Source organism: Narcine bancroftii, chromosome 1 (assembly GCF_036971445.1).
Source record: "Narcine bancroftii isolate sNarBan1 chromosome 1, sNarBan1.hap1, whole genome shotgun sequence".
Lineage (NCBI taxonomy): Eukaryota > Metazoa > Chordata > Chondrichthyes > Torpediniformes > Narcinidae > Narcine > Narcine bancroftii.
The window spans coordinates 222,685,238-222,704,753 of NC_091469.1; the positions used below are offsets into that span (position 1 = coordinate 222,685,238).

The following is a 19,516-nucleotide window of genomic DNA, read 5'->3' on the forward strand; positions in this document are numbered from 1 at the left end:
ATGTCCACTTCCAACCCTCAAATCCCATCCACGAGGCCAGAGGTCCCTTCTGAGGAGGCAGAGTTGATGGAGGATGGAGGTGCAGAGGAAAAATGCCAGATGGTGAAGAAAAAAAAAGAAAATCCAAAAGGTCCAGGGAATAAACTGGCAACTAACACTGAAAGCAGTGGAAGAAAAGGGTTAAAGCACAAATAGAAGCCAATAACCTCTTGTTATCAGATGATGAAGCCAGCATGAGTGCCGGATGAAGGCAGAAGAAACACCAAGATGGAGGGTAAAGTGTGACAGAGTATTTAGAGGTGGTTTGGGATGATTGAAGAGCAGGTTGCACACAAACATTTTAAAACACAGAATTTTTGCAAGACTTTTGCTGAGTGCTATTTTGCAAAAGGCAACAAAGTAGCAGCCTACAGCCGCAGCTGGCCTGGAAGAACGTGTGATCCGTGCAGGAAGAGGCAGAACAGCTTTGCTCTCAGAGAGGGAGGGAGTGAGAGAGAGAGAGAGGGGAGAGAGACACAGACTTTGGTTCCAGATGGACAAGCTGGCAAACTTTGCCTGGTCAAAGGAGAAGACGCTGTCTGAAAAGAACTCTGGTGGCCTGAAAGAAAGAGGATCATCTGGAGAACCCTGAAGGAGGCAAGTTTCATCAGCAAGACTGATTAAAAAGGAATCAGATGCGGATGTCCTGGAACAAAAGGAATCTCTCTCTGAAAACCAACAAGAACCTCCTGAGTGGTAACCATTTGCCTGTTAAGCACCAAAGCCTGGTAAACTTTATTAATGCTAACTTCTGTGCACAGTACAATAATTGCCTGCAACCAGTGACATTGGACTGTGAACCAAAGAACTTTTCTACACTTATATACACATTATACACATTACACCCATGTGCACTTAGAATTAGATTGGGGTTAAGTAGGTTAAGTAAGTTGATAGTAATAAGTAAAAGTTTGATTCTCTTTTCAGGTGCAAAGATAATTGAAAGCAACTTTTGTATAAGTAACCCTTTGTCGTAGTGCGTATCTATTGCTGCTGGGTTTTGGGGTCCTCTGGACTCCCTAACAAAAACAAGGAGGAAAACGGATTACATAAGCCTGACTGTGGGGTATACAGCATCCTGCGCTCCTGCCAGATTAGAGAGACCAGGAACAATGTGGAGGCCGTCATCCCCAGCTGCGGGATTCCAGGAGCAGTGCAGCGGTGCTTGCCCACCCCACCCTTTCCAAATTCCAGGAAAAGGAGGATACAAGCAAGCCAGGAAAAAGAGTAGACAGAGGAGCAAGAGCACAGTCAAATCTCTCCCCAGCAACACCACCAGCTTTGCCTGAGGAGATTCAGCTCCCAGAGGCAGATCACCCTTGTTCCTGATCCCGAAGTCAGTGCTGCCATTTACCAAAGTGATGGGCATTAGGGCTCAGGCTGCTTAACACTAGACTGTCAGGATTGCAAACTGGAGACTCTAACAGTCAATAATGAAGCTTAAAAGTGGAAACGTTAATATGCAGTGTCAAAAACACTATGCATGGGTAAACACTTTGCAATATCTTGCCAAAGACACGGCAGATGTGACTTTCATACAGGAATGTGGACTGCCACACCTCAGGAACTAATGGAGTTAGTCATAATTGTGGCCCTATGAGTTATCTGTTAGGTCAGGGAGATTGATTGTCATGCATTGGTTATAGGAAGGCAACTTTATAATTACTGAGGTTAAGGAGGTAGTTAGGGGGACATTTCCTTCTGGTGGATCTAAAGTAATATGAAACTATGCTTATGGCATATGCCTTACCCCAGCAGAGCGAGAGGCTAGCCGTCTTCTAGTAGCTCCCACTGTGGCTGGTGATGTCCAGACCAGTGGTTTTGGCCAGTAACTCAACTGCATAATTGATGTGGCTGGATGATACGGCAGTGCAGACAGCAGATTGGACAGCTCCTCCACACTCCTGATGGAGACAGTAAAGAAAGCACAGCTGTGCAACACCTTGAGCAACCCTGCCCCTGGTCGAGATTTGATGGCTCAATCCAGTCTCGGATAGACCTCTTTGTGTCAAAACCAATCCTGGTCAAAACCACCATCGTCACACTGGTGTTCTCTGACCACTTGCTCCTTCATGCCTCCTGTCACCTGCAGGAGGCTCAGAATGTGGACAGGGGAACGTGGAAGCCGAACCTGTTAGTTGGTGACCCCAGAGAATGTAGATGAACTAAAGAAGGAGTATGCTGGTTGGAGAACTGTGAAACCAGGAGAAGGCTTTTGACTGGACATCGCACAAATACATAACATCATCTGCAAAATGGGTTTTGGGGAGGAAATTAGGAATTTGATTAAACTGGTTAACATGGACATCCATAGAACAGCCCAAATTAATGATTGGAAAACACATAGCTTCCCCATCAAGACTGGAGACAGGCAGGGTTGCCCACTCACTGCAGTCTTATTTGTGTGATGCTTAAAGCCTTTTGTGAAATACATCAGTCAAGATGAGGGTATAGGAAGAGTGATTGTTCCAGGCACTCAGTTCAGGGCCTCCTTGGACATTAACATTGTCACCGTCTTATGTATGGACAGAAAATCGGTCTGCAAACTGATCAGCATCTGCGGTCATTTTGAGTATGCATCAGGCACCAGGGTAAATAGGAGGAAGAGCAAAGCAATGCTCTTCAGTAACTGAGCTCACAAGTCCACCATCCCCTTTACAGTCAGGTCTGACGACCTGAAGGTGCTGAGGATTTGGTTTGGAGGACCAAGGCGTGCAAAAAAAATTGGGTGGAGCAGATTTCAAAGATCCACCAAGGAAGAATCTGGTCATCACATGCAAGCTGCTCTCGGTACTGCTCTATGTGGTACTGATGTGGCCCATTCCCCGCACCTTTGCTCTGGCAGTCATCAGAACTGTTTTCTGGTTAATATGGCGATCCAAGATCAAAATGGCCCAAAGAGTCACCATGAACATCAACCTGGTGACCACCTTCATCTGTGGCTTCCAGGTGTGTGTGTAACCAAAGTACAGGGATACCAAGTGCCATCATGTGCTGAGGTTCTACCTGTCCCAGGTGTTACAAAGGATAGGCCTGGCCCCGTTGGTGTGCAATGTCCCAGTCTTTGCCTCACTATCTATCCTTCGTGGAAAAGATTTTCCAGACAAACATCTTTGAACATAAGGCCATCAGGCACTGGTCAGCATGGAAGGTCCTGCAGACACTGAGAGCTGAGGACTCGAAGGACTTGGTGGGGTGATTCCCTGAGCAGACCATCCAGGTCAACTGGTGAGTTGCCTCTAAGCCAGTCGTAACAAACAAGCACCAGGACTTGGCCTGGGTGGCGGTAAGAGGGCCCCTCCTGGTCAGATCCTTTCTGCACAACGGGAACATCACCCTCCATGCATGTTTTCCTCGAGATGACTGCAGAGGAATGGAGACAGTTGCCCACCACTTTGTAGAATGCAGATTTGCTAAGTGTGAGTGTGGAGAAGGGTGCTAGGGTCCTTCATCCTTGTCATAGTTCCATGCCAGCAACAGTGTGGGAGGACTCTCTGATCTTTGGGTTGTTCCCAGAGACACACACACAGTCAAACATCCAGAACTGCTGGAAGACCATCAACTCAGTCAAAAATGCACTTTCGTTTTCCCCGAAATCTGTTGGTCTTTAAGCATATGGAGATGTCAGTGTTGGAATGCTGCCCTTCCGCATTCAAGGCTGCAGGAGTCTGTACTGTGGGAGGCTGATGGGAAGGACCACAGTCTAGAGTCCTGCTCTTTCTAGGCATTCAGGGCCTGAGACCGAGAGGAAGCTCCTCAAATAACTGAAGATGCAATAGTGATGGTAATGGAGTAAATAGAAATGAATGTAACAATGTTCAGTGATAGAAATGTATGGATACCGAATTAAGGATGGGAAGAGACTTTGAATAGCTTTCATTTTGTAAAAGATTTGTTGTGAATAATGTCTTTTCTTAGTAAAAAAAAATCTCTCTCAATGACCAAATAATTTAATTTCAAAAATATAGGAAGCAATTTTGTCCTAAATTATGGTGGCTATCTAATATTTGAACTGCTGATCTATTTAATAATTTAGAGCAACTTGGATGTAATTGGGCGGCAACGGCTTGTGGCCCAAAAGGGCCTGTTACTGTGCTGTATGTCTAAATTAAATTAAATTAAAAGAATAATATGAAATAGGTGCAGGAGTAGGTTATTCACCCCTTCAAGCCTGAACCATTATTCGATACGATCAAAGCTGTTTATGTGGCTTGAGCAGAATTAATTCACACTTCCCTTCATGAGAATTTGCAGCAGGTTTTTTCAATAAATAGAACCATTTGCTTTGCTGAAATATTCTGAAAGGAGGCCCCTCTGAGCCATTGCCCTCCTGGCACCGGGAAAACAGTTGGTCCCTTTTACTTTCTTCGCTTGTCAACTCCCCTTCACCAGCATCTTGGAAACAGAACTGCTCACAAACTCCAAAAACTTTGCAATTAAGATCATCCTACCACCAATTTTCAAACATACTGTTTTTTTTTCTTTCATTCATTGTGGAACTCACTACCATAGAAGGTTGTTCAGACCAGTTCATTGGAAATATTTCAAAAAAGAGTTGGGCATGGCTCTTAAGGCTAAAAAGATCACAGAGAAAGCAGGAATAGGATGCTCAAGCCACATAAACAGCTTTGATCGTATCAGGCTTGAAGGGGTGAATAACCTACTCCTGCACCTATTTCGTATTATTCTTTTAATTTAATTTAATTTAGACATACAGCACAGTAACAGGCCCTTTTGGGCCACAAGCCGTTACCGCCCAATTACATCCAAGTTGCTTACAGCGCTGATACATTGTGAGGACAGCGCCGGATTCGAACCCGTGCTAATTGCGACTCTAACTGTGGCACCCTGTGATAAGAAAATGTCTAATTTCAGATTGGAATGGAAAAGTGGGGTTTGTCACATTGAGCAATTACTCTGTTGCTCCAAGGCGAAAAGACCTCGCTCAGTCGTACTTCCATTGACGACAAGGTAGAATTGCAAACTGGCCCCACTTGGGAAGATAATGTAAACTAAAAGTTGATGGGTGTTTTGGTGACTGGAAGGGTGTGACCAGTGGGTTTCAGCCACTTGTTTTTGTGATATTTGTTAATATATGTAGGAACCCTGATAAAGATATTTGCAGATGGGCCAAAATTCCATGTAGTTGGCAATAAGGATGAGACTTAAGACTGCAAAATGATACAGGTGGTGCAAACTAAAATCTGACTGTAGAGAATGCAAATGAAATTAAAAAAAAACAGAAAATCCTGGAAGCACTCAATAGGTCAAGTAGTATCTGTGGAAAGAGTTAATTTTTCAGGATGATTTTGAAATATTAACTTTGTTTCTTTTTCCATGACTGCTGCCTGATTTGCTAAACTTTCAGCATTTTCTTTTTCTATTTCTGAAAAATATAGCATTTAATTGGTTGGGAACAAAACTGGAAAATGACATTTAATCTGGAAAAGAGCTAGTAATTGCAGTTCAGTGATTGGAAGAGGAAAGAACCTTGGAGTGCACATGCTCCAATCATTAAAAAGATACCAGGTCAATAAGTTTGTTACAAGGCACATTTCCTTCATGAACCAAATCATAGAATAATGAAGATGTGAGGTTATTCAGGAATTGTATACAACTGCACTGTTAAACTGTTGCTTAAGTTCTTATATACAGTTCTGGTCACCACAACATAAAAAAAGAAGACATGATTGCACTGATTGCCTGTCATCATTCCCCATGCATTAATAATTATATTTAAAGAAGGAAAAAAATCTGGCTTCATGATATCAAGGTCTATACACCTAGAAGAAAAGCGTGGCTGGCGTAGCATATCACCTTTACAGCGGTAGTGATTGGGAGTGGGGTTCGAATCCCGCACTGTCTGTAAGGAGTTTGTACGTTCTCCTTGAGTCTGAGTAGATTTTCCCCAGGAGATCTGGTTTCCTCCCACCCTTCAAAATGTACCAGGGATGTAGGCTATTTGGATGGCATGGACTCGTGGGATGAAATGGCATGTTACCGTGCTATATATCTAAATTTAAAAAAAAATTTAATTAAATTTAAAATTTGTGAGGGAAGCAAAACTTCTATTTAACTAATGTTTCATTATTAGATTATCCATTCATTGTGTTCTCCTCTTTGCACTTCCTCCAGATGTTTTCTCTGTTATTCTCTCATTGTGCAAAGACTAACTTCTTCATCTCTGTGGTCACTTCATTGTTCCTAACCCAGATCTTTATTTATTCTTTCCTTTCCCTGTCCCTTTCATTGCAGCTTTAATTTGATATTTATTGTTTGCTTTTGTTTTATTTCTAACTTTGTTTCATCCAGGTGACTGACAATGTATTAACACTATCTTTCTGCTGACTAACCTGCTCAGTATTTTAAGCCTTCTGTCTCGGGGTTCAGATTTTCAGCCTCTGCAACATTTTATTTGGGTGTGTTAGTCAATGCCTATTTAAGATTGCTTACTAATAACATATCCTATAATCCCCAGACTACTTGAAGAGCATAACTGTTCAATAAATATTTGGAGAAACTTAGTTAAGCTCTACAAGACAAATATCGCTGAGTTTCCATCTCTGACTACACTCAATGACCCCAGTCAAAAGCATCCGCATAAACACATTAGTTCAGGACTGGATTGGGTTTGGCTTCAATTTCCTGCAAGTATGCTCTATCCTGCTTGCAAATTAAAGAGCAAATATTTTTATAGTGCCTAAGGAATTGAGGGCTAAATGAACTGTCCAAGAAGCTAAATTAGTATTTCCATGAGAGAAGGTGGATTGTCATAAGTGAAGAGAAGATTAGAGCAAAGGAAATAAAGGACGAAGGGAAAGGTTCATTTTGTTTCTCTGATTAAAACAAGTACAAGACTATTGCTACGAATTTACTGAATTCTAACATAAACCAATATTCAACAAACAAATGGCAACCAGAAATGATAATCCTTGTGGATTAATCAAAAGAGCAACACAGCATTATTTCTATTTAATCAGAAATTTGGTGAATCAACATTTGAATGTAATACTTCATTGATTTGTTATGACTACATATCAGCCGATGCTGAATTTCGCTCTGAGTAATGCTCTTTGCTCTTTAGCCATAGACGATCTCTAAAAGGTTCCACAAATTGCATTTCAAATTAGCATCAATTCATTTGAGCAGAAATTCAAGCTATAAATCAACATAATAAATAATTGGATCAAGGTTCTTTTGAGAAACTGCTTTATGTGATTTCCATTACAATCTATTGTAGTTAAGAGCTCTAATCTGCCCCAGAATAGGAACGTGGTGGATTTATATGAAAAAGGGTTGAACTTTTAATAAATTCATAACCAAATAGGTTAATTTAGAAAAGAAATAACAAAATGTCATTCTTACCATTGAGCGCAAACTGGTGTCCTTTCCTGATCTAATTAACCAATAGTTGTAGATCAGCAAAATGAGTAGCATCAGTGGGATCAGAAAGAGTTCAAAGTTCCAAACTACAATAAGATAGACCTAGACAAAATAATAAGGTAAGTCATCAACCAAATCCAAATAAAATGGAGTATAATAAAGAACATTTCTTTCATTATCTATTTTTTTTATCATTTCATGTACTTTAATGTTGCATTCTGCCCTATTAATGACCTTGATGGGTGTTGCTGGTAAAGTTTGGACAATATGATGTGTGTTATTTGTCAAGCCAAAATGAATTATATTATGGGGGCTACTGTCAATTTCTTTTATGCAGTTTGTATTGGAGATGGAAGGGAGATTATGTTGCAAACATCAGCCGAGACAGATACTATAGTAATATAGAGTTACTGTGCAAGTAAATCTAACTTTGCTGGGTGAATTACTGGATGAGTCAGAATACAGAATGGAGTCTAGAATCAGGGTGGGTGGTCCAGAACAACAATCTTGCTGATCTCAACCATGCCAAGCCCAAGGTGTGTGTTGTTGATTTTAGGAAGGAGATCTATCCCACCTATATTGATAAGATGGAGGGGCGAGACTGTTAAACCTTCAATTTCCTGAGAGTCCATATTTTGAAAGACCTCTACTGGAGCCCACACACTGAAGCAGCTGTGAAGAAGGCACCCCAATGCCTCTACTTCCCTGGAAGATCATTTGGATGTTGACCCATACTCCATCAAACTTCTTTAGGTGCACTATAGAAAGTATACTGACAGATTGCATCACAGCCTGGTTTGAGAATTGAACTGTCCAGGAATGCAGAAGGCTACACAAGTTAACAATCATTGTTAAATCCATAACATGCTCTGACCTTCCATACATTAAGGGCAGTGCCTTAAGAAGACAGCCAACATCATCATTACCATGGTTACAAGCTGTTCTCACTGGAACCTTCAGAAAGAAGATACCCCAGCTCCTCTCAGTTCAGGAACAGTTTATTTCCAACAGATCAGGTTCTTGAACCTCCCTTGTTACATGAATCAAGGGCATCTCCAACACCACAAAAGAATTGCCTACATTTTTGCTGTCACCTTTTGCACTAAGGTAACTACGAATATTTATTATCCATCTTTTTTTGTGTATATTGTTTCTTTTTAATTCAATTATGTATACTATTCTAATTTTTTTTTACAAAGTAGTTTTCAGCTGCTGCAAGTAAAATTTTTGGTGCATAGTTACACTGTACAAATCAATTTTCAGTAGTTTTAGACATCATAATAATAATCTGCAATAGGTTGGTCCAGAAGGTCAGATTGTATGGGATCCAGGGTGAGCTAGTCAATTGGATATTGAGTTATGATGGTCAGAGTAAGAGGGTGGTAGTGGAAGGTTGTTATTTAGTATGAAGGCCTGTAACCAGTAGTGTGCTGCAGAGACCAGTCCAGAAACAATCACTGTTATTCATATAAATGTTCTGGATGACAATTTATTTAGCATGGTTAGCAACTTTGCAGTTGACGCCACATTTGGTCGTGTGGTGAACAGTGAAAAAGGTTGCTTCAGACTACAAGATCATTTAGATCATTGGTTATCAAACATTTTTTTCCACTCACATACCACCTTAAATAATCCCTATGCCATAGGTGCTCTGTGATTAGTAATCATATGATACTCTATAATTTTAAAATACTATTTATATGATGTATGTAACAATGTTCTATATGAGTCTATAAAAAAAATAATGAAATAATCAAAAAAATTAGTTTCTGGAGAAAAATTGTCCAAGGCCCATTTCCTTTGGAGTTATGAAACCGTCCACATAATGAGTCAATAAGGTACAGTTAAAACAGTGTTTTTCAAAGTTTTTCTTTACACTTACATACCACCTTAAGTATTCCCTATGATATAGGTGCTCTGTGATTAGTAAGGGACATTAGTAAGGGAGGGCATTGAGGAATGCAGAGGAACAGAGAGATATTTGAATAACAGTTCAGCATTCTTTGAAGGTGGTGTCTCATGTAGACAGGGTGGTGAAGAAGGCTTTTGGTATGCTGCCCCTTATAAATCATAGCATAGAATATAGGAGCTGGGAGGTGATGTTGAGACTGTTCAAGGCATTGGTGAGACCAAGTTGTAATGGAAGATAAATATTTGGGAGAATTTGGTAAAATTAGAGTAGGTTAAATACATACATACATTTTAAAACAGATCTTATTTGAAAGACTGAAGAATTCACATTCATTAACATTACAGGATCTTTGGAGACTTTTATGCACATTTAACAAGTAGGTACTAATTGAAATTACGTCATGAAATGATTAGACCATTGTTTGGAATTGGAGACAGGCTGGATGGTTGGATAACTACAAGGCTTTTGACCTTTCTGCAAAGTGCTCACAGAACCATCACACCTGAGTTTTGTTTATCTAAGACAACAGCTTAACCAAGAGAGGAGAATTCCTGTGGTTTGCTGTCGAAGGTGAGGAGTCACATGGGCTTCCTGGCATTTTGCAGTTGGAGAGAGAGAGAGAGAGTGAGAGAGAGGGTGAGACCAATCTCAATAAACTCTCTCAGCTTGTTTTAATCTGTTTTAATCATACCTAATTGACACTGAAAGCAGCTGAACAGTGTAAGCCAGGAAGAGCTGGTTGGAAACAGAAAGTTCCAGAGCAGTGGATGGCTGGAAGTGCTATCTGTCTGATGTTTCTCTTGGAATAAGGGGGAACAGAAAGGAACTCTGTGATAGCCTGAAAGAAAGAGGTTACCATCTGGAAAACCCTGATGGGCAAGTTTCACCAGTGAGACACTGAGGTGACTAATCGTGGTACTTCAGTTGTGGAAATCCTGGAACAACAAATCTCTCTCTGCAAACCCTACAAGAACCTTCCTGAGTGGTAAACATTTACCTTTCGAGCACCAAAGCCTGGTGAACTTTATACATGTTAAATTCTGTGCACAGTATAAGAATTGCCTGCATCCAGAGAACTTGGAAGAAGGAGAAGTGAGATTGAACTGTGAACCAAAAAACTTTTCTTAAATTTACACACACATTACATACATATGCACTTAGAATTAGAAGGGGGTTAATTTGGGTTAGTTAAGTATAGAGATAAGTTAAAATTTGATTCTGTTTTCATGTGTAAAGTTAATTGAAAACAACTTTTGTCTAAGTAACTACTGGTCTTGGTGAATGTCTATTGCTGCTGGGTTTTGGGGTCCTTTGGGCTCGTAACAAAGTTTGGAATATTGTGTGCAGTTCTGATCTCCAAATTATAGGATGGATATCAATAAGGCAGAGAGGGTGCAGAGAAGATTAACCAAAATGTTGACTGGATTGCAGTATCTAGAATTTGGAGAAAGACTGAGTAGACTGTGTCTTTATTCATTGGAGTATAGCTCCTGTTGGAGCTCTGCGCAGAACAGCGGCTTGTCATTACAAACACCCTTTTTCAGCAGAGGGACAGCCTTAAGACCACCTGGATGCATCCCCGATCCAAACACTGGCACCTCCTGAACTACATCCTGGTGCGAGAAAGTGACAAACGAGATGTGCTCCACACCAGGGTCATGCCTAGCGCGGAATGCCACACTGACCACCGGCTGGTTCGCTGCAAGCTCAACCTTCACTTCAAGTCAAAGCCCAGGAACAATAAAGCCCCCAGAAAGAGGTTCAATGTTGGAAACCTGCAGTCAGACGAAGCGAGAGGAAAGTTCCAGGCAAACCTCAAAGCAAAGCTCGACGATGCAACCCGCCTCACGGACCCGTCCCCTGAAACCCTCTGGGATCAGTTGAAGACTACCATACTGCAATCCACTGAAGAGGTACTGGGCTTCTCCTCCAGGAAAAACAAGGACTGGTTTGATGAAAACAGCCAGGAAATCCAGGAGCTGCTGGCAAAGAAGCGAGCTGCCCACCAGACTCACCTTACAAAGCCGTCCTGTCCAGAGAAGAAACAAGCCTTCCGTCGCGCATGCAGCCATCTTCAGCGCAAACTCCGGGAGATCCAAAATGAGTGGTGGACTAGCCTCGCCAAACGAACCCAGCTCAGCGCGGACATTGGTGACTTCAGGGGTTTCTACGAGGCTCTAAAGGCTGTGTACGGCCCCTCACCCCAAGTCCAAAGCCCGCTGCGCAGCTCAGACGGCAAAGTCCTCCTCAGCGACAAGATCTCCATCCTCAACCGATGGTCAGAACACTTCCAATCTCTTTTCAGTGCCAACCCCTCAGTCCAAGATTCCGCCCTGCTCCAGCTCCCTCAACAGCCCCTAAGGCTAGAGCTGGATGAGGTTCCCACCCTGGATGAGACATATAAGGCAATCGAACAACTGAAAAGTGGCAAAGCAGCAGGTATGGATGGAATCCCCCCCAGAAGTCTGGAAGGCTGGCGGCAAAACTCTGCATGCCAAACTGCATGAGTTTTTCAAGCTTTGTTGGGACCAAGGTAAACTGCCTCAGGATCTTCGTGATGCCACCATCATCACCCTGTACAAAAACAAAGGCGAGAAATCAGACTGCTCAAACTACAGGGGAATCACGTTGCTCTCCATTGCAGGCAAAATCTTCGCTAGGATTCTACTAAATAGAATAATACCTAGTGTCGCCGAGAATATTCTCCCAGAATCACAGTGCGGCTTTCGTGCAAACAGAGGAACTACTGACATGGTCTTTGCCCTCAGACAGCTCCAAGAAAAGTGCAGAGAACAAAACAAAGGACTCTACATCACCTTTGTTGACCTCACCAAAGCCTTCGACACCGTGAGCAGGAAAGGGCTTTGGCAAATACTAGAGCGCATCGGATGTCCCCCAAAGTTCCTCAACATGATTATCCAACTGCACGAAAACCAACAAGGTCGGGTCAGATACAGCAATGAGCTCTCTGAACCCTTCTCCATTAACAATGGCGTGAAGCAAGGCTGTGTTCTCGCACCAACCCTCTTTTCAATCTTCTTCAGCATGATGCTGAACCAAGCCATGAAAGACCCCAACAATGAAGACGCTGTTTACATCCAGTACCGCACGGATGGCAGTCTCTTCAATCTGAGGCGCCTGCAAGCTCACACCAAGACACAAGAGAAACTTGTCCGTGAACTACTCTTTGCAGACGATGCCGCTTTAGTTGCCCATTCAGAGCCAGCTCTTCAGCGCTTGACGTCCTGCTTTGCGGAAACTGCCAAAATGTTTGGCCTGGAAGTCAGCCTGAAGAAAACTGAGGTCCTCCATCAGCCAGCTCCCCACCATGACTACCAGCCCCCCCACATCTCCATCGGGCACACAAAACTCAAAACGGTCAACCAGTTTACCTATCTCAGCTGCACCATTTCATCAGATGCAAGGATCGACAATGAGATAGACAACAGACTCGCCAAGGCAAATAGCGCCTTTGGAAGACTACACAAAAGAGTCTGGAAAAACAACCAACTGAAAAACCTCACAAAGATAAGCGTATACAGAGCCGTTGTCATACCCACACTCCTGTTCGGCTCCGAATCATGGGTCCTCTACCGGCACCACCTACGGCTCCTAGAACACCTCCACCAGCGTTGTCTCCGCTCCATCCTCAACATCCATTGGAGCGCTTACATCCCTAACGTCGAAGTACTCGAGATGGCAGAGGTCAACAGCATCGAGTCCACGCTGCTGAAGATCCAGCTGCGCTGGATGGGTCACGTCTCCAGAATGGAGGACCATCGCCTTCCCAAGATCGTGTTATATGGCGAGCTCTCCACTGGCCACCGTGACAGAGGTGCACCAAAGAAAAGGTACAAGGACTGCCTAAAGAAATCTCTTGGTGCCTGCCACATTGACCACCGCCAGTGGGCTGATAACGCCTCAAACCGTGCATCTTGGCGCCTCACAGTTTGGCGGGCAGCAACCTCCTTTGAAGAAGACCGCAGAGCCCACCTCACTGACAAAAGGCAAAGGAGGAAAAACCCAACATCCAACCCCAACCAACAAATTTTCCCCTGCAACCGCTGCAATCGTGTCTGCCTGTCCCGCATCGGACTTGTGAGCCACAAACGAGCCTGCAGCTGACGTGGACTTTTTACCCCCTCCATAAATCTTCGTCCGCGAAGCCAAGCCAAAGAAAGAAAATAGAAGGTTGAGAGTGGATTTGATAGAGGTATATAAAATTATGAGGGGAATATATAGAGTAGATGTGAATAGGCTCTTCCCCATGAGGGTAGAGGAGATTGGAACAAGGGGTCATAAGTTAAGGGTTAGGGGCCAAAACTTTAGAAGTAAAATAAGAGGAAGCTTCTTCACTCAGACAGTGGTGGCTGAGTGTAATGACCTTCCAGAAGAGGTCTTTGCAGCAGGGTCAATTTTGTCATTTAAGAGGAGATTGGATGAGTACATGGATGTGAGGTGGTTGGAGAGTTATGGGCAGGGAGCAGGTAGGTGGAATAGTGGAGTTTCACTTAAATCGGTGCGGACTAGAAGGGCCGATATGGCCTCTTTCTGTACTGTAATTGTTATATGGTTATATGGAATGTGAGTAGAAAGAAAAAGTTTGAAAAACCACTGATCTAAATCAACTAGAAAAGTGGGCCAAGTAATGGCAGGTGGCATTTAGCTTGGACAAGTGTGAGGTGCTGCATTTTTGCATTAAATTAGGACTCAATTTGCCCAGTAAATAATAAACCCTGGAGATTGTTGTAGAAGAGAGACCAAGGACTACAGTTAAATTGTTCCTTGAATGTATGCAGATGGAAAAAAATGGTGAAGTATGCATTTGGCATGGTTACCTTCATTGGTCATGGAATGAGTACAGATGTTGGGATCTTGGTGTGACCACACTTCGAGAACAGTGTGCAATTCCGGTCACCCAAGTATGTGAAAGGAGTCATTAGGCTAGAAAGTGTGAGGAAGTGCTCTCATACTTTCCTTGCTTGGTGCTAATTGATCTTCCTTTTCATTGCAATCCTATACTTTGGAATTGTGTTCTTTACATGCTGTATAACTGTTAGAGATAACCTGGTCTGCGTGCAGAGAACCCTTCTCACTGTATTAGGCATTTTGTGACAAATAAACCTGAAAATTATAAATATTTCATTGAGATATGATTTTCAATTTTTTAAAATAAATTTTCATTTTGCTTTCTCAGCAACTACCATCAATATTCTGGTCATTCATATGCAAGTAGCAAGTTTCCATAACCTAAATAAGAAAGTGAGATATCAGAATCAAATCTGGAACCATCTTCATCTAGCACTCACTAATATGCACGTTCTAACATGCGGTCACTGAACAGTAATGCACTTCCTTGTCCAGAAGTACTGAGGCTCATATGAAGTAATTGTTGAAACAAGCAGGATCAACACAGATATATATATTAAGGGGGTTTCCTGTCTGTAATGATTTATTGCAACATCCCACAGAATGTTTAATGACAATGCCCTCAAGAAACAGTTATTAAAGCAGAAATCAAAATCAGACTTTTGCTTTTGAACAATGCTATTGGCATACAAATCATGATAGATTACTACTACAGATGTAATTATGGTGATATCAATATCTTTATAAATAATTCACCCGACAGTGGGATACTTGGAGGTCTAGTGGGACAGACTGACTACTCATCACTTCTATCAAGCTGTTTTCAATTTTATCCACTGGAAGGAAATGAGTGTCAAGGTCATGAGCAAGCTAATTAACATCACTTGAGTGTGCCACTCTTACTTTCAATAATACTGAAAATTCAGTGTAAACTCAGTCACAAAATGTAGAGGACCATGTTGAACCCACTCTAAATGTGCTGCCCATCCTTATTCTGAATTTTCACTCAACATTTCATTCATTGATTTAGTCTCAGGGCCTGTTATTAATCCTCATTAATCTGTCCTGATATGAATAGAGATAACCTATGCTCTTATACCACTTTCCTGCAAACTCCACTCCTGTACTTTATATGGAATTACTGAATTGGTTTCAGCTAAAGAAAGAAAATGCTTACTTGACAACAGTGGTTTTCAAACTGCCCCCCTAAACTCACATTCTACCTTAAGCAACCCCTATGCCATTGGTGCTGTGTGATTAGTAAGGGATTGCTTAAGGTGGTATGTGAGTGGAAAGAAAAAGTTTGAAAAAAACTGTTTTAATCATACCGAGTTGACTCGTTATGTGCACAGTTTCAGAACTCCAAAGGAAATGGCCCAATGACAATTTTTCTCAAGCAAAATATTTCAATAACAATTGGGTCTAGAGCAGTGATTCTCAACCTTCCTTTCCCACTCACAGACCACCTTAAACAATCTTTACTAATCACAGAGCACCGATGGCATAGGGATTACTTAAAGTAGAATGTGAGTTTGGTGGGGGGGGGGGGGGCAGTTCAAAAACCACTGCTTTACAGCATACAAATTTTTTAGAGCACACATGTCAAACTCAGGCCCGCGGGCCAAATTTGGCCCGTGATATAATTATATTTGGCCCGCAAGATCAGATCAAATATGTATTAGGGCTGGCCCGCTGGCCGCCGCGCCAGTATAGTGCATGCACAGCTAATACTACAAATCCCAGAATGCTTTGCAAATGCTTTGGCGCCGGCCCATCAGCCCGCTAATCGCTCCCACCTCCTCTCTTTACTTTCATTTGCATCTGCGACCTGTCGCCTAACTCACATGTAATAAACCCCTTACGAAAAATGGCCAAATGAAAGACAGAAAACAGGACCTTTCAAGACAGGTGGGAGGCAGACTATATGTTCATCATTTTAAAAGACAAACCTGTTTGTCATTGAAGCAAGTTGTTGTTGGCTTATGAAAAAAAAAACATTTAAAAGGAGCTTAAAGGCTATAGAGAAATATTATTTATTGAATACTTTATTTCTCATTTGTTAATGCTTCTTCTGGAAAGAGTTTAACCAAAACTATTATTAAACATTTATTTTAATAAGGAAAAAGTTTAACGTTACATATGTTGAAAGAAGAGAAAACATGCAGATGTTGTTGAAAATTTTCAATAAATATTTAGTTTGGCCCACGACTTAGTCCAAATTTTTAATTTTGGCCCTCTGTGAATTTGAGTTTGACACCCCTGTTTTAGATCAATAAAGAACAACAATATTCCTATCATTTTACATCCTTTGAAAAATTATTCAGTGAAGCCTTTTTTTTCCCTATGAAATACTGTATCCTTGATGATGGTCCAATCTAACCATTAGAATCAGCAACAATGTGCCAGAGGGCGAGCAAAATGCTCATTGTTGAATTATCAACTTCCAGATTAAAATGTTACATTTAGTCACACAGCACAGTAAGATAGGCCATTCCAGCCCATAAGCTGTGCTACCCAAATGCCCCAATTAACCTACAACCTTGTATGTCTTTGGAATGTGGAAAGAAATAGGAGCACCCGGAGAAAACCCATGCAGACACAGGGGAACGTACAAACTCCTCACTGACAGTGTCAGATCTTACATTACTAATGTTTATGGAAACAGAAATCCCCAGCTCTCTGATTCCTCTAAGACTGTGGAAGAAGAATAAGTGTTTTGATGGAAGCCCAGAGCTGGCAATTTGGATTCATTGAAAAAAAAACTAATTGAATGCAATGCTGATTTTAAAAAAAATTCTGGCCTTGTAAATGTAACTAAAGATCTTTACTGCATAAATCAACAGGAAAGTCTATGCCTATAAATTGGTGCATGACCAATGATGTGCACAAAAACATTGTTGAATTTAGTGCCAGTTTTAAGTTGCTACCCATCCCAGTATCACAAATGTAGCAAAAACCAAGATTGAAATGGTATTGGTATGAGGTTCACAATTAAAAAAAAACTAATATATAATCAGCATGATTACCAATGGGACCTCTCTGATTTCAGCACATTTACTGCAAAAACTGAGGAAAGGATATTAGTCCTGAAAGGCGTACAGTCCATGTTAGCCACTCAACAAATAAACACCCACCCAGACCAGCTGCAAATTGGAGGAATGACATTTTATTTTCTGCCTGGACACTCTCCAGTCAGGTGGCGTTGAACATTGACTTTACTGATTTCCACCAAACCTGATCACCTTTTCTCCCCCTCCACCTTTCCTTGCCTTTCCAGTTCTTCAACCCACCCAGCTGTCCCCTCCCTCCTTTCTCCACCTATCATCTCCTGCTTTTGCCACATCCTCTGTTCCTCCCCTCCCCCCCAATCTTTTGTTCGGATACCTCCCGGCATTTTCTCATACTTTGATGAAGGACTCAAGCCCGAAACATCGGTTCTGTATCTTTGCCCTTTGCTACATAAATGACACTGTTTGACCTGCTGAGCTTCTCCAGCATTTTGTGTTTTTACAACAGAAAAACCATGTATATATAGGGGTGAGAGGGAAAGAGGGAAGAGACAGAAAAAGATTCGAGAGATAGAGGGAGGGAGAGAGAAGAGAGACAGCTTGGACACTAAGAAAATCAAAGAAGGTTTATTAAGTGAAATGCAAATCAGAGGAAGGTCCAGCTTACTGGCATGCGGATAAAGATACCTGCCAGGAATTCTCACACAACTTTGGAAAGAATGTCATGAACATTAATAGGAAGAGTTAGTTGTATAAATTCCCAAGAATTCAATATCTCTTTCTACCTTATCTATGTTATTGCAACAATTTTTTTTTCAAGAATTAAATAAGCATTCAAGGAGATTTCTTTGGAAAGGTAAAATGTCAAGAGTCTCTATAGAAAGATTAATGAATTAGGGGGCTTACAAGTTCCTAACTTCAAGAATTATTATGAAGTGGCTCAAATGAGATTTCTTATCTCTCTCTTTCGAAGAGTAGAATAACCAGAATGGGTTAAAATAGGGTTAGATAAAATAGAAGAGGGATTTGAGGAGGAATTTATATAAAAATAGGATTCAATATTACTAACAGGGGTTAAAGAGACAGCATTGCGCAAACATTTGAAGACTGTTTTGAAAAAAAAAGACAAAATTGGAATAAAAGTATATCGCTTAAATATGCCTTTAATTCAAAACCAACTTGTACATTTTTCAAAAGATAATTGATCTTTTATCATTTGGTTTAGTGAGGATATTAAAAATATTGAAGATTGTTGTGAACAAGGCCAATTAATGTCCTTTTAACAATTGAGCAATAAATATGGACTACCTAACAATACTTTGTTCTGTTATTTCTAGCTGAGAGCATATTTAAGGGAAAGATTGGGGTTAGAGATGTGGTTACCCATTTGTAGTGAGGTGGAAACCGTTATTCGGAGAGAAAATACTAAGAAATTTACTTCTGCAATTTATCTTTTATGGCAAAAGGGAACTATTAAACAAGGAGTCCATAAATCTAGACCAAAATGGGAGCTGGACTTATTACAATTGATGAGCAAAGATGGTTAGATCTCTGTGAAGATAGTATGAGAAATACAATTAATGTAAGAAATAGATAATTTTTTTGGCATCAGTTATATTTAACACCACAAACAGTGAATAGAATAAAATCAGATATATCAGATCAATGCTTTAGCTCGTGGTGAAGAGATAGGCACCTTCTTGCATTCAAATTGGTCATGCTTCGAGGTAGTACCTTTTTGGGTGGATCTCAGGAACTTCATCAAGACCAAGAGTCCAAAGGGGTGATGGGCAGTATAATGAAGACAGGGTTGGAGGCATTGGATAAGGGACCAATAGGCAAGGGTGCCTCAATAAAAGATTTTGGCTCAAACATCGACCATTCTTTTTCTCCCAAATGATGTTATTTGACCAACTAAGTTCTTACAACAGATTGTGTTTAACTTCAGGCTAGTAAAGGATTACTAGGGAGGGGTGTGAAGGATGACTGACAGATAATAAGGGATGGCAGTTGATTAGTAGGTGCCAGATAACAGGAGAGAAAGGCAAGAGAAATAAAGGGGGTCAGGTGAAGGAAGATCCACTTTACATCTGTGACTCGGAATGACAACAACATTGTCTGCAAATATAAAAAGTGGCAATGAGTCAGCATACAATTGGGAGATTGGCTAATGATACACCAACAACAACCTCACACTCAATGTATGTCACCAAAACTAAGGAGCTGACTGTTGACTTCAGGAAGGGAAAACCAGAGGTGTACATTCCAGTGATCATTGGGGGATCAAAGGTGGAGAGGGTGAGTA

The 19,516-nt window shown here is 41.4% G+C and overlaps 1 protein-coding gene across 20 annotated transcripts in view; it reads right to left on the reverse strand.

Moving 5' to 3' along the window:
* Positions 1-19,516, reverse strand: part of mctp1a (multiple C2 domains, transmembrane 1a) — a 534,415-nt gene that overhangs the window by 125,355 nt on the left and 389,544 nt on the right. For all 20 annotated transcript variants that reach the window (XR_011342276.1, XM_069891645.1, XM_069891672.1 and 17 more), the window contains one exon: positions 7,405-7,524. Coding sequence is in view for 19 of the 20 variants with exons in the window: in XM_069891645.1 (XP_069747746.1) it covers positions 7,405-7,524 (120 nt within the window). In the remaining variant the exon portion in view is untranslated. The remainder of the gene's footprint in view (positions 1-7,404; positions 7,525-19,516) is intronic.